General features: G+C 43.8%; 1 protein-coding gene across 5 annotated transcripts in view; it reads right to left on the bottom strand.

Moving 5' to 3' along the window:
• Positions 1–658: 658 nt before the first annotated feature.
• Bend7 (BEN domain containing 7) overlaps positions 659–12,996 on the bottom strand; it is an 84,171-nt gene continuing 71,833 nt past the window's right edge. For 4 of the 5 annotated variants that reach the window (XM_038334701.2, XM_038334704.2, XM_038334705.2 and 1 more), the window contains 3 exons: positions 12,359–12,478; positions 6,044–6,097; positions 659–2,932 (listed from right to left, as the gene is read on the bottom strand). In XM_038334701.2, coding sequence (XP_038190629.1) covers positions 2,871–2,932; positions 6,044–6,097; positions 12,359–12,478 — 236 coding nt within the window. In that variant the 3' untranslated portion in view covers positions 659–2,870. The remainder of the gene's footprint in view (positions 2,933–6,043; positions 6,098–12,358; positions 12,479–12,996) is intronic. The other variant, XM_038334702.2, reaches the window with a different exon arrangement.

The following is a 12,996-nucleotide window of genomic DNA, read 5'->3' as shown; positions in this document are numbered from 1 at the left end:
TGCAGATTTCTTTTTGTAAACAGCTCATTCTGCTGCCTCCTTTTGTCTGGTCCAGCAGCATTCTTAAGCAACAGTTACTCCTTGCGCCACAAGGCTACCACTGTAGTCCTAAAAGCTCCTGAAGTAAATCCCCAGTGGAGGCAGACTCCAGCCTGGGAGTGTCACAAGCTCTGAGCAGGGGATTGAATATGCACTTGGGAACACAGGGGGTCAGCACCAAGTGAGGCACAGCGCCCCACTGTGTTGAAAGGAGAGAACAGCACCATAGGCCTCAGTGGCCACTTTACATCAGGAAAGATTGATTTGGCCTTCTGGTGTGTTGTTTCCATAGAAGCAGGGCTTAACCTTTTAAGTGAAGATTATAAGGAAACCTAATTCATTTAAAATTAGGCTTTGAGCATCTCAGCACTTAATGCCCGAGTGTTTCTGTGGGACCTGCTGTAGCCATTGATCCGACTGCCAGACAGAGCTGTGACTCCAGCGTCTACCAGACTCTCACTCTGCTAGAAATCCCTTTGCTCTATTTGTAAACATAATTTCCCACAGAGGCATAACTCCTGAGAAAAAGCATCAGAATATTCATAAATACCCTTTAATTAATGAACAGCTCAGACTGCATGAACACAGAAGGCTGGGATGCAAGCAAGACACGTGTGCATTCAATTAAAGTAATTTATTGTATTTTTCCAGAATGGACATACAGGGCGTCTTGGGAGTTGATATCACAACACAGTGTTACACACCATTTTCACAACTAGCTTTACATTGAATTCTTTTTAAAAGAACATAGTAATTTAAAAAATCTGAATATTTACATATTAATAAAACATATGTACACAAGATTGAGACATATCCATAGATATGGACCTTTTTTTTTTTTTTGCTAAGAAAGCCTATAAAAAGGGTTTCTGAACAAAGCCGAACAATAGTCACAGGAAGTTAACACAAATACAATTTAAACTTACAAAATATGATTTCACTGTTGCAGTTCTGATCCGCCTTTCCACTTGTGAACCCACGGCGCTTGTCTGCAAACCGCAAGACCCTGCCCTCCTCAAGTACTGAAAACTCCAAGCTGCCACCGAGGCTTGGAAGGAAGCGTTTTTGGAAGGTTTATAGTGCGTACTGACAGGCCTACAGTGTAAGTATATGCTCCCCCTGCACTAAAAACAAATCCATCACCATTTAATAGAGTGAAGGGCACTAATTCAGCCTCTCTGTTCCCTTGAGGAGGATTTCATTCTAGGAGGCAGAAGACTTTTTTTTTTTTTTTTCAGGATTTGCTGCAATCAAACGAAAGCCCTGACTTGTCTGCAGCTCATCAGAACACTCAGTAAAACAAAAGGATCAGGGCTGGCTGGCAACAGAGACCGGCAACTGAAAGGGTCGATGGGGATAATTTCTAAGCCATCCCGCAGTCTCCAAAGGAAGAGACAGAGAAGGTTTACATGTGAGATGTTGCTGTCTAGCTGCTAGACAACTCCACGAGCAACACCTAAAAGCACATGTTGTCACATCTGGGCTGCCACAGGTCACCTCACTGAGCAGCTGGTCTCGGTGGAGCATGGCCCCAGTCCTGTCCTCAGCACTACACGATCAGTACGAAGTGACACAGTACACTGACGTCCAGGTTCTACGTCCAGCTGGCCATGAAGGGTAACCGGATCCCAGGCAACCCCTTACCTACTTCTCAGTTCTCTCAGGCAAAGCAGAGGGCCAGGCAGTCCCAGCAACACTAACTGTTGGCTCTAACCAGTGGCTGACAGGAACAGTAGGCAAAAGGCTAAGCTATTGTCATGGCAGTTTTTAATCCCTGGGGTTTGGTGCATCGACTGTTACTTTCTTTTTTTATGGCAATTTTTGGCCTTCTGTGTCAAGTACCCAAGATTCAAGGCAATTAATTTGCTTTACATGATAAATAAGGTTTGACACGAGGTTTTCTAAGTATGTTGATTTCAATGCATTATTTCATTAGTGAAACACGTGGAGGTAAAGCAAATATCCGTACTGCAAAGATTTAAAATAAACCCAGATTTTTCTCATATTTAGTTTTACATAAAGTAAAAGTATGAGGGACCAGATAAACTATAGGAGGAACATGAAAACAGGGTCAAAGCTACTCGGTTTAAACCATATTTAAATGCTTGATGGCTCCTAAGCAGATGGCTGGTTATGCTGAGTTAAGTTTTTTGTTACTGCATCATCATAAATTACATAAGAGTGCTTTATTTCCTAAGAATTCATACATCATTTGTATTCCAGTTCGGAACGACTGTTTCAGGTTCTATGACTGACGCATAGATGACTTTATCATTTGTACTTCAGTTCGGAACGACTGTTTCAGGTTCTATGACTGACGCATAGATGACTTTATCATTTGTACTTCAGTTCGGAACGATTGTTTCAGGTCACTATTACTGACGTCATAAAGGACTTCACAGACCAGGCCAGAGCCACCCCATCTCCCAGAACTACCTTCCCTTCTCTAGGCTGAAGGGTTAGTTAGCGCTGCTACTTTGTAACTTCCGTCAGTCCTAGAGAGAGGTCTCCTCTGCATGCAGCTAAGCAATTTACAATAAAATAAATACGTTTAAGAAGACTGTGTATTCACACAGAGATTATGAATGAATAAAACCAGGAAGAGAACTGCTTCTTTATGATGGGTCACACACACTGGACTTTTGAACGGTAACAACTCTAAGCATAATTTCTTTGAAGAAAATATGATGCCAAATTGGAGTTGTGATACCACATGTTACAGAAAAATGATTCAGACAGGACAAGCCACCACGGAACACCCACACTGCAGGGACCTCAACTGCTCCACAAACCTTTGAGGAAACGGAAGAAGAGTAGGCTAAAATGCAGGTCTAGGCAATGGAGCCTGGATCCGGGTCCTCCGCGGTCTCTCTCCTGGTGACAAACATATTACCTACAACAGAGACAAGACAATGAAGGAGGCTGTTTCTCCAAAGCACAGCTGTACATTTTATCACATGGCCAGGGTCAGGTAAGGACAAAGTCAACTGAAGGGTTTGTGGGTGGGGTACACACCTGTGCTGTTCTTTAAGTCACTAAGCATCAGCCTTAGTTTTGCTAAATAACGAGAAAGCCCATGAATATATATATTTCATAATGGCTTTATATATATTAGTGATGTATTGTCCAGCAATAGAAAAACAGCTAAATATGATTTACCTGAAAACACTATTAACTCCAGAGGCTCCATCTTCAAACTGCAAAGGAACTACTTTGATTTGATTGTACACATTTTTTCTTTAAATGTTAACTGTTCCCAGATTCTGAGAGCAGTTCCTGATTGAACACTCCCTCCACATCTATGCCATAGTGTGCAATAGTTGCTTCTGTCCCTCACCCCTGTCTGAGGGCTGGACCTGTGCAGCAGACCAGGGATGGTGCTGACTACTGCTCAAACGGCTCACTCAACAGGTTGCACACCCCAGCAGGGTCTGGTGGTCCACATCTATGGTTCCAAAATTCAGGAGGTGGAGCAAGAGGATGTTGCCAAAGCTAGAGGTCAGCCTAGGCTACATGAGACCCCTTTGGAGGCTTAACTGTAGGAGGGGGAACAAATGCCATCTGACTGTCTGCAATTCCACCCTGATCATTTCGGGTTCACAGCAGCACAGGGATCTTCCCTCATCTCTCCCTGATGCAAAATTGAAAGGAACAAAAAGACATTTAAAGTAATAAAAGCACCATTGAATCTTTACAAAGGATCAACTTTTGTCAGTTCAGACAAACGAGGAGTGGAGATGTGGCTCGAATCATGCTCTTTGGACAATTCTGCTGAGTGAGTCTGAGTCACTGCAAATACGTGCACAAGACATGGGGTCCACTGCTTTACACGGCCGGGTCAGAGCAATGTGGAAGGGGTGATATGCAGCAACACGGCAACCAAAGAGCCGGTCAGGTTGGGGATTTCACTTTAGAAGGCAACCATGAAGCATGCTATCAAGATTATTTGATAATCAAATTTTGAGAACCAACCTGTGACTTCTTTCCCCCTTTTCTAAAATGAAATACTTTAAAAACGATAGACCATGCTGTTGAGAAGTTTGTGTCTGCAGCTAGCAATAGTCTACTTTCTTCTTTATTACCCCAAAGCAGGCAGAATTTAAGAAAGGAATTGAAGAAATGAGTTTAAACCGGAGTGAACTTTGGGTAGACCGATGCCAAACATGATAAATGTGAAGAGAGAACCACTGAAATGGAATCCTAATGGGACTGCACATCCATTGTCTCTTAGGATCTTTAGAAACAGAGAAAAGTTGCCTTTGGCTTAGTTATAAGAAAGCCCTATGCTATAATGACTGGGATTGAGGGGACTGGGCCAGCCATGCCATCACCAGCTATGATATCTTGGGAAAGTCATTTAATGTTTTTTGGGTTTCAGGCTTTTTCCCCTGGAAAATTCCAGGGCCGGACACAAAGGCGGGATTGGTGGAGATGAGTCCCCAAGTTCTTCTCATGGTCAGATCCTCTGCAGCTGTCAGTCCTGGAGACCTCTGCTAGCATCCCTGGGCAGCCGCTGCCCTTGAAATGTCTCTGCTCAGTCTGTAGACAGTTCAATGCAAAGGTGCATCTGCAAGAGGCACAGTCTTCAAATAATACAGCCAAAGGCCACCATGTCATCCGAAGATGACACGAAGCAGAAGACAGCTGCTGCAGATGCCCAGGGGACAACTGGAAAAGTATGACACTCCTCCCCAAGGCCCTGAACCATACGTCATCATTCTGATTAGTATTTCCTTCATCCGCTGGGAATGGGTCAAAGATGGTAAAAGTATTGTAATTATGAACTGTGCTGCTACTCAGAGGATGGTAACAGACACTAGAGAGCCCACATCCAGCTCTCTTGACTCACAAGTATGGAAACACAGACAAACAACGTAACGACTCTAGATGACAAGAACTGCATATATGCAGATGTTTTGTGTGCTACTGTGGCTCATTTCCTTCACTTGTCCACTGATCTGTTGTTTGGCTGCTCCAGGCAGGGAAGCAAGGTGCCATTTACATGGCTCTAAGTTTACCTAGGAGCTTCTCTTCGATGATCACCTGAGATATGTGTTATCTAGGCCACGTGACCACTCGGGACTCTACCAAGAGTTTCTGAAAACATACTGCATACTCCATTCATATTTTCTCAATTTCTCAATTTAATTCAAGTCTCACTGCCCCAGATCAGGGAAAAAACAAGAAACAAAAAGAAACAAAAAAAATCCCAAAGCCCCACTGATTTGAGCTTTTGTAGTTCAAGGTTTCTTTGGACTGTCTGGATTTTATGGATGGACCCTTCAGAGAATCTTTGAAGGGCAGCCAATAGGGAGGGAGTCCTGAGACCAAGTGAGGGGGAAGTTGTTTGACACATAGCTCACTGAGCAGCCACCTGTTCCTCTCCTCTCAGGTGTGAGCTCATACACAGGCAGGAGGTCAGGAGCAGAGGCATGACACAGAGTCTTGTGATGAGGTCACAATCAAGCCCACAGCTGAACACAGTTGTGCAGTAGATACTTCAGTGTTCCACTGCATTTGCTGATCTGACACCAGGAGTGTGTTTCACACTGGTGGGCTGGCTTATTCAATCACACTTAGAAACGCACGATCACTAAGAGTGCTGGTGCATGTCTCTCAAAGGCCTTTTGATTGAATAAGACAAGATGGGCCTGAATTTGGTCACACAATGTTGACAATCCTGGTTTAAAGCTAAATGTCGTTTATATTAAAAGTGTCTTTTAATGTCTAAAGGCTTGGTGAAGCAGCATGTTGCGATTCTAACTTCTTAGGATTTGCACTTCTGAGATTTTTATGAATATGAAATAGGGTGTGAGAAAAATGTTTCTTTTCATAGCCAATGTAAAAACAGCTCTGAACCTAGGCCCCCCAAGAAACCGGGGACTGTGAGGGTCCGGGTCTATTAGAGAAGCAGCTTGCTCAAGCACCTGCATCCCTAATGGTGAAAGCATTTTCAATGCAAATGTTTCCTTGCAGCGGGTGATGAAATGTAAATGTGTTTTACCTGTTGGCGGTAGAGAAATGCCGTCCAGTTTTTCATCACCGTCAGCTGCCTCTGCTGGTTACAAACATAAAACACAAATCTCATTAGTTGTGGGGAGCACATTCATTTTGCTGGATACAGGAACACAATTAAAGAGACTTCAGCATACACAGTGGATTTCATCTTTCTTTCCCCGTTCCCTTCACTTGGTTCAGATTTCAGGTTTAGCATCATTATTTAAACACGATTTCGTTTGGATGATTATGACAGGAAGTCAACCTTCCTGATTTAAAACTTGAAAACTCTCTGACCTCATTTTGTCAATCATAGGTGATTCCAGTTCATTCTGTCTTATTTTCATAAGCTTAACCCTCTCCCAGCAGTGGGAGGGACTGCTCAGCCACACCCTGACAGCACTTAAGTCACTGCTTTCTGGATGTAGAACTGTCCTTTTCACACCCTGCCCCACCCGCACCCTGAGCCACTCATAGTGGAAATCCTCAGAATAAACTTTTCTTTGGAGAGGCCTGGCTCTGGAGCTGCCAGACTAATTCCCGGATCCATTTAGTCAGGAAGGAAACCATGGACAGAAAATACTTTTTTTTCCCCCAAAAGATTCCCCTCTTTCGTGATTTAAAACGAAAACCTTGCTCTTCTGATGTGTTTCAGTCTCCTTAATGGTTCTGCAAAGCCTGATCCTTCAGACACAGACACACAGACACACACACCTACTAAATGTAAAGAGAGGCTGTTCATTAGTCTCCTGGTAATTCAAGAGAGTGAGCCTCCCCTAACATGCTAGGGACAGAGGAAACACTCACATATGGCTACTGGAATAATCCTGGTGGCATCCTTTCCCCACCCCAAAATTCCTGCTGCCTGCACTTGTGTGCCTTGAGGCCAGCCTTTTGCTCTACCTTGTAGTGTGGAGATGGTGGAAAAGCCAACACAATGCTATATTCTCATTTTCACTGTTGGTGCTTTAAACACGACCAGGGATAGACACAATCAGAAATGTTCCAAGCTTTCTGCCTTTCGTTTAGCCTCGAATATGTTGTCCTTAGGTGGGTAGATCTGGCATTAGTGTCTGCTGGCCCATGTGACTCACCACGGAAAGAAAACAGAAGAGATGGAAAAGTCCCAGCCAATTTTGATTGGAATAGACTATTATAAATGATGTTGATAAGCGTTAATAGCACGACAACAAGATAAATGGCAGGACAGAGTTGGGGAAGGTGATTTACAGGAAACCTGTAAGATGTACTAAAATTCTCTAGATAAAAGGCATTAGGTGCTCTGGTTGGACTCTGTGTATGTGCACACATGTGCATACATGCCCTTGCACACGCCCTAGTGTATGCACACACGGAGGTACCAGGTCCCTGTCAGGGGTCTTCATCTATCATTCTCCACACTATTTTTTGGGATATGTCCTCCCACTGAACCTGCAGCCAGCAGTTTCAGCTAGTCTGGCCAGTCTGTGAGCCCTGGGCTCTGCCCCTCTCTACCAGCATCTGAGTGCTCGGCTTACAGATGCACATCAGCACACCTGGCTGCGTTATAAGGTGCTGGGGATCCGAACCCCGTTTCCTGCATGTGCGGCAAATGCTTTCCCCACGGATCTATTTCCTTAGCTTGGTTCTTATGGCTTTGAAAAGAACTTTATATATTAAAAAACAACGAATGCATGGCTTTTATATTTAGAAGTCATTTCCTTCTGACTGGTTTCAATGAATCTGAAAGGCAGATGGTTTACATCGCAATTGTCTTATTACCAGGGCTGAAATTCTTCAGTAATAATAAATGGCCACCACCACTTACTAAATACTTTTTATTGAGCACTTTGTGTGCAATTTTTCATCTGACTGATAGAAAGTCTTGTGGGTATGTCTGATGCTATGCTTGGTTTAATACACTAGGAATCAGAGCTGGAGAAATGAAATTACGGCTAGTAAGTCACAGTGCCAAAGATAAGAACGGGCTTTGAGTCTGGACTCTCAAGCTCTTGCTATTAATAATACACATATACCCCATGTGATCTTATAAGCTAATTTTTAAAAATCTTCAAATTCTAGTTAATTTTATATTTTAGTAATTTATACTTTACACATGTCTGCTTTTGGGTCTGAGGTGACCCTTCCCTTTGTAATTCAGCTACCCTTACTGGGGCCTGTGAAGGTCAGAAGAGGGGACTGGATCTTCTGGAATTGGAGTTATAGCCTGTTGTGAACCACTAGGTAGGTGCTGGTCCTCTGGAAGAACAGCCATGGTCTTAATTGCTGAGTCATCTCTGTAGCTCCTACCCATATTTTTTGTGAGCCATGATGTAGTTGCTGAGAACTGAACTTAGGACCTTTGGAAGAGCAGCTGGTGCTCTTAACCACTGAGCCATATCTCCAGCCCAATACATACTTCCTATATGTGGACCTACATGGTCATGTGCTTTTGTCAGGATAGAACAAATATAGTTTACGGATATTTAGGTTATATATTCTGACATATGTAAACTATACATTTTGTCAGAACATATAACCCAAATATACATAAATATATAAATCCATATATGCTGCATGTGTAGGTCAATTGTCATGGGGAAGAACATCAGGATATTAATTATAATACCTGTCAGTAACAACAAGCTCTCAGCTTCTCTTCTCTGGCAATGATCAAGTTGTAAAATTTGGAAAACACTGAGCAAGTCCAATAAAAATTTAGTAGCAGTGACAGCTTTACTTCTGGATCTAACGCAAACAATAAATTGTGATTTCAGTTCTGAAGAAGTAATCTAATAAAAATAATAAAAATCCACACCAGGAACGGAATTCTAGTTATAGAAAAAAATATTACATGTGATGAGAGCCCCAGATGAATTTGTTTGGATTTGCATAACAACCTTTCCAATGTGTAGGGCACTGCTTTCTCCTACAGTCAGGGCAGGTTTCCCTAAGTGGTGAGCTGATTAGCTGTGTCCAGTCAGAGTCTGGACCTAGTTCTAGGAATGGAGCCAGGGATGATAAACAAGGCTGTGGAGGTAGGTGGTGGAATACCTTTAACACACTGTATTATCATGTTGATGGAAAATAATCAAGACGAAAAACCCCACAGCCTGTAACATTATAGATCCTGGCCTCATTCAGGAAAGGCAAGTGGCTCTCATTTCTGTTTGCTGGAGTCTCAGCTTTGAGCTATTGAGAAGGCAGTGTACCAGTGTTTCACACACAGAGACAAACTCTGTCTGCCATGGCTGGGTGCCACCCTTTTGCTCTAGCTTGACCTGTATGTTCTTTCTTAGGGTACCCTCCTTTCTCGGTGGTTACAATAGCCTACTCAACACATTACAGCTGTCCAGTGGAGAATGTGCGCAAACCTGCTGATCAAAAGTCACACCCTAATGTCTGATGTCACGTCAGTCTCCTGGGCTAAGCAGTGAAGGGCTTCCCCAGGAAAGGGGGACTTAGGGAGCACACAACAGTGGGCGTCTCTTTCTGGAGAAAGAGGTATGGGTGTGAACATTTGGGATGCAAATTGTCAACAGAAATGCTGGGATGCTTAAGAAATAGTCACTGCCCAGTTTGGAGTAAGGATGGAGGGGAAGGCAGAGGCACGTCCCTTCTGTGTACAAATGTGTGTGCTGGAGTGAAGGTAAGAGAAACCAGGACCCTTGACCCCAGACTCAACATCAACAGAAAGATTAAGGTCTGCAGCCCCCTGCCCTGGACTTGCCTCCTGTGTTTGAATACTTGATCCTAGCCGGTAGGGCTTTTGAGAGGCTGTGGAATCTTTAGGAGGCCTGGCTGGAGAAGTAGGTAACTGGCAGTAGGCGATGAGCTATAGCCTGGGTCTGGCTTGGCAGAGATCTGAGATGAGGAGTCCCAGTTCCGTGTTCCTGCCATCAGAGTCACCATTCTCATCAAGATGATCTACATCTCGTCAAACCATGAACCACTGCCTTTGCCATGCATTCTGTGGCAGTGATGGCAAAGTCCATGCAGGTAACATGGTGGAAAGTTAGAAGAGTGATATTTAAACTATTTCATCTTGTGGCCTTGCAAGGCTGTGTCTCTTTTCCATGATGAAGATCCTCCTCTAGTAGCCTGATTTTCTATGAATCCTACCTTGAAAGAGTCTCTTAGAAACTTAAAAGTGTAGTCCTACAGGACTCTCCTTTCCTCCAGAGGAGCAGGCCCTGGAACACGGAAGCCCTGTCTTTTTCCAGGCTGCCCCTGTAGCATTATAACTAGGAGCATCATTAGTCTGGGTCCACACAGTTGCTTTTCCTTAAGACCTCAAGGATGGACACAATTCTCACAGTTTCCTGTCTGTTTCCACCGGTCCCCAGGAAATAGGAAGGCGGCAGCCTCATGTGTAGGTATCTGTTGGCCTGCCTGGGGTAGTTCAAAGTCGGTGCACATCTGGGAGAAGTAGTAAGGGGACTGACTCGTGGGTCACTGTCCTCCGTCTTCGCTTTAGCTTGTTGATGCTAGATTTATATCTCTTCCTTGTGTTTATATCTCTTTCAATTCTGACTCTCTAGAGTCTTTGTATTTTGGGCCAACAACTTCTCCTTTCAGATTAACAAGCATATGGACGGAAGTGCTTACACGTCCAACAGCTGGGCCATTCAAGGCAGCATCTAGGAAACACAAAGCAACCTGGCATAGGTGCCACTCAGGTCTCAGGCTTGCAACCTGCCTTGCCTAACACTGAACTGATGCGCCGCTGCTGTCAGTTGGGACTAATACCGGGCAAGCCTTATGGGCCACACATGGATCTTTCAACTCTGAGTTTGTTCTTTCATTTATTCCTACCTTAACCCTTCCAGGAGTGGGAGGGGTGTAAGGTCATACAGCGGAGGGAGCTTCTGTGATGTAACTTAGGGAAGGAGCAGAGGACCCTGAAGTACTCGAGCGAGCGAAAGTCATGTTAGTAGGAGTTAATCTCCTATTTTCCAGGTAGTTTGTGAGATACGAGACTGAATCTTAGGGGCGGATGAGAGAAGAAAGGAGACAGGGGAGGGAGTATAACAGCCGGAAGGGAGAAGGGAATGAGAGGTGCTGATAGAGCAGAATTAGGGGGAGTCTCAGGGGGTGGTCATTACAGTGACATGAGGAGTCCAGGGGACTTTATTCCAAGGGACAGAGTCCAGGGACACTGCTGCTCCATGGGTCTAGAGGGAATGGCATAAATATTGGTACCTTCAGTGAGAAAATGGTAGTATTCTTCAGGATTTCATATTTTGACTAGAAAAAAACAGTCTCTCACTGGCTTGGAACTCAAGTGTGCTAATATGGCTGCCCTACAGATACAGTGCTGAGATTACAAGGATATACTTTAGATTTATTTATTTTCCCATATGGGTTCTGGAAATTTAACTCCTATTGCTTTCAAGGTAAACGCATTACCAACAGAGCTATCTCCCTGAGGCCCTATGTTTATTGTTTTTGAGGAATCTCCATATTGTTTTTTATAACAAATATACTAATTTACATGAAATTTAGAAATAAGACCTAGAGATTTGTGATCTAGTAGAGATAACTATTCTCGGATGATAGGAGAAAATTGACCCCAAAGGGATTTCTAACTAGCAAGATGGTAGATTCTGGAGGCTGAGACTTTGATGACCAAATCTATATAGTCACAATTTAACTGGTATTATCTTTGCCTAGAAAAATAGCTGCCAAGCTGCTAACTCTCAAGTTTTAAACATGTCCACATGCACACATATATGCATACACAGAAACACATAAACACACCTTAAATTCCTTCCAACTTGATGTGGTGTTTCTGACCGTATGTCTTTTGCTTTTTTTTGATTTTTGAAACAGGGTCTCTCCACATCACCCTGGCTGTCCTGGAACTCACTATGTAGAACAGGTTGTCCTGGAACCTACTTTGTAGACCAGGCTAGCCTCAAACTCACTGAGCTCTGTCTCTATCTCAACTGCTGGAATTAAAGGCGTGCACCAGCCTGCTGCTCCTGCCCCCTTTAGACTTTGGGCAATTAGGCCTTTAAAAAAAACTCATGTAGGTATAAACAAACAGAAATCAATAGTCAGACAAAAGCAAGACCCAGAAGACTAACTCTGCAGGTGAGACACATTGGACAACAGGTGTGAGTAGCAAGCCTTTCCTCTTGTACTATTAAAAGCAAACAGATGACATACTTTCTACTATTCAATCCTAAGAGAACTTTCAAAACCAGAGCACATTCCTTAGAACATGTCTTTGCAGAGACAAAGGCTACCGCGACACCCTAGAGAGAAGGCGCTATGCTGCAAACGGCAGAGAGCCCAACAAAGCACTTTCACAATGATTTCTTTTACAGCGTATCCATACCTGAGCCTCTTTTTAACCTTCTTCTGGCCAGTTTAATTTGATCCTGTAGAATCTGTACCCAGTCTCTTGGGCCAGGAAGTTTATCCACATGGTTCGCAGTACAGTACTTCTCTGTAAAGACTGAAAGAAAACATGAGATTGTACTACATACCTTAACAACAACAAATGGATGCAGAACAAAGCAGGAAGGTGACCCACGGAGAAAACACGTCCACGTCTTTTGTTGTTCCTTTTCTGGTGCTGGGAATCTAACCTAGGAACACGCACATGGCAAGCATGCGCTCAAGCACAAGCCTCCTCTCAGTCCTGAAGTGAACTTCTAGGGATGACAGCCCCATGGGCACATCTGCAGCGGCACTGGGCTCTTTGGGTAAAGGTGGCAAGCAGCTGAGCGCTGGCTACAAATGATGGCTTGTGCTTCAACATGAAACTGGCTGGAAACACTGAGCAGGTTGTGGGGAAACCGCTCTCTGTGTGTGCTTGTGTCTGACGGGCAGGAAGGAAAATGCTTCATATGGCTCTGCCAGGTCCACTCACAACAGAATCAAGCAAACGTGTTAAATGACTTCGTCTGCGTTGTCAATTCATAATCAAACGCAGCATTACACAGAGATGTTCTCACTCTGATCAAACGCAGC

The sequence above is a fragment of the Arvicola amphibius genome, chromosome 6 (genome assembly GCF_903992535.2).
Source record: "Arvicola amphibius chromosome 6, mArvAmp1.2, whole genome shotgun sequence".
Lineage (NCBI taxonomy): Eukaryota > Metazoa > Chordata > Mammalia > Rodentia > Cricetidae > Arvicola > Arvicola amphibius.
This window is presented reverse-complemented; position numbering and strand designations above follow the sequence as displayed.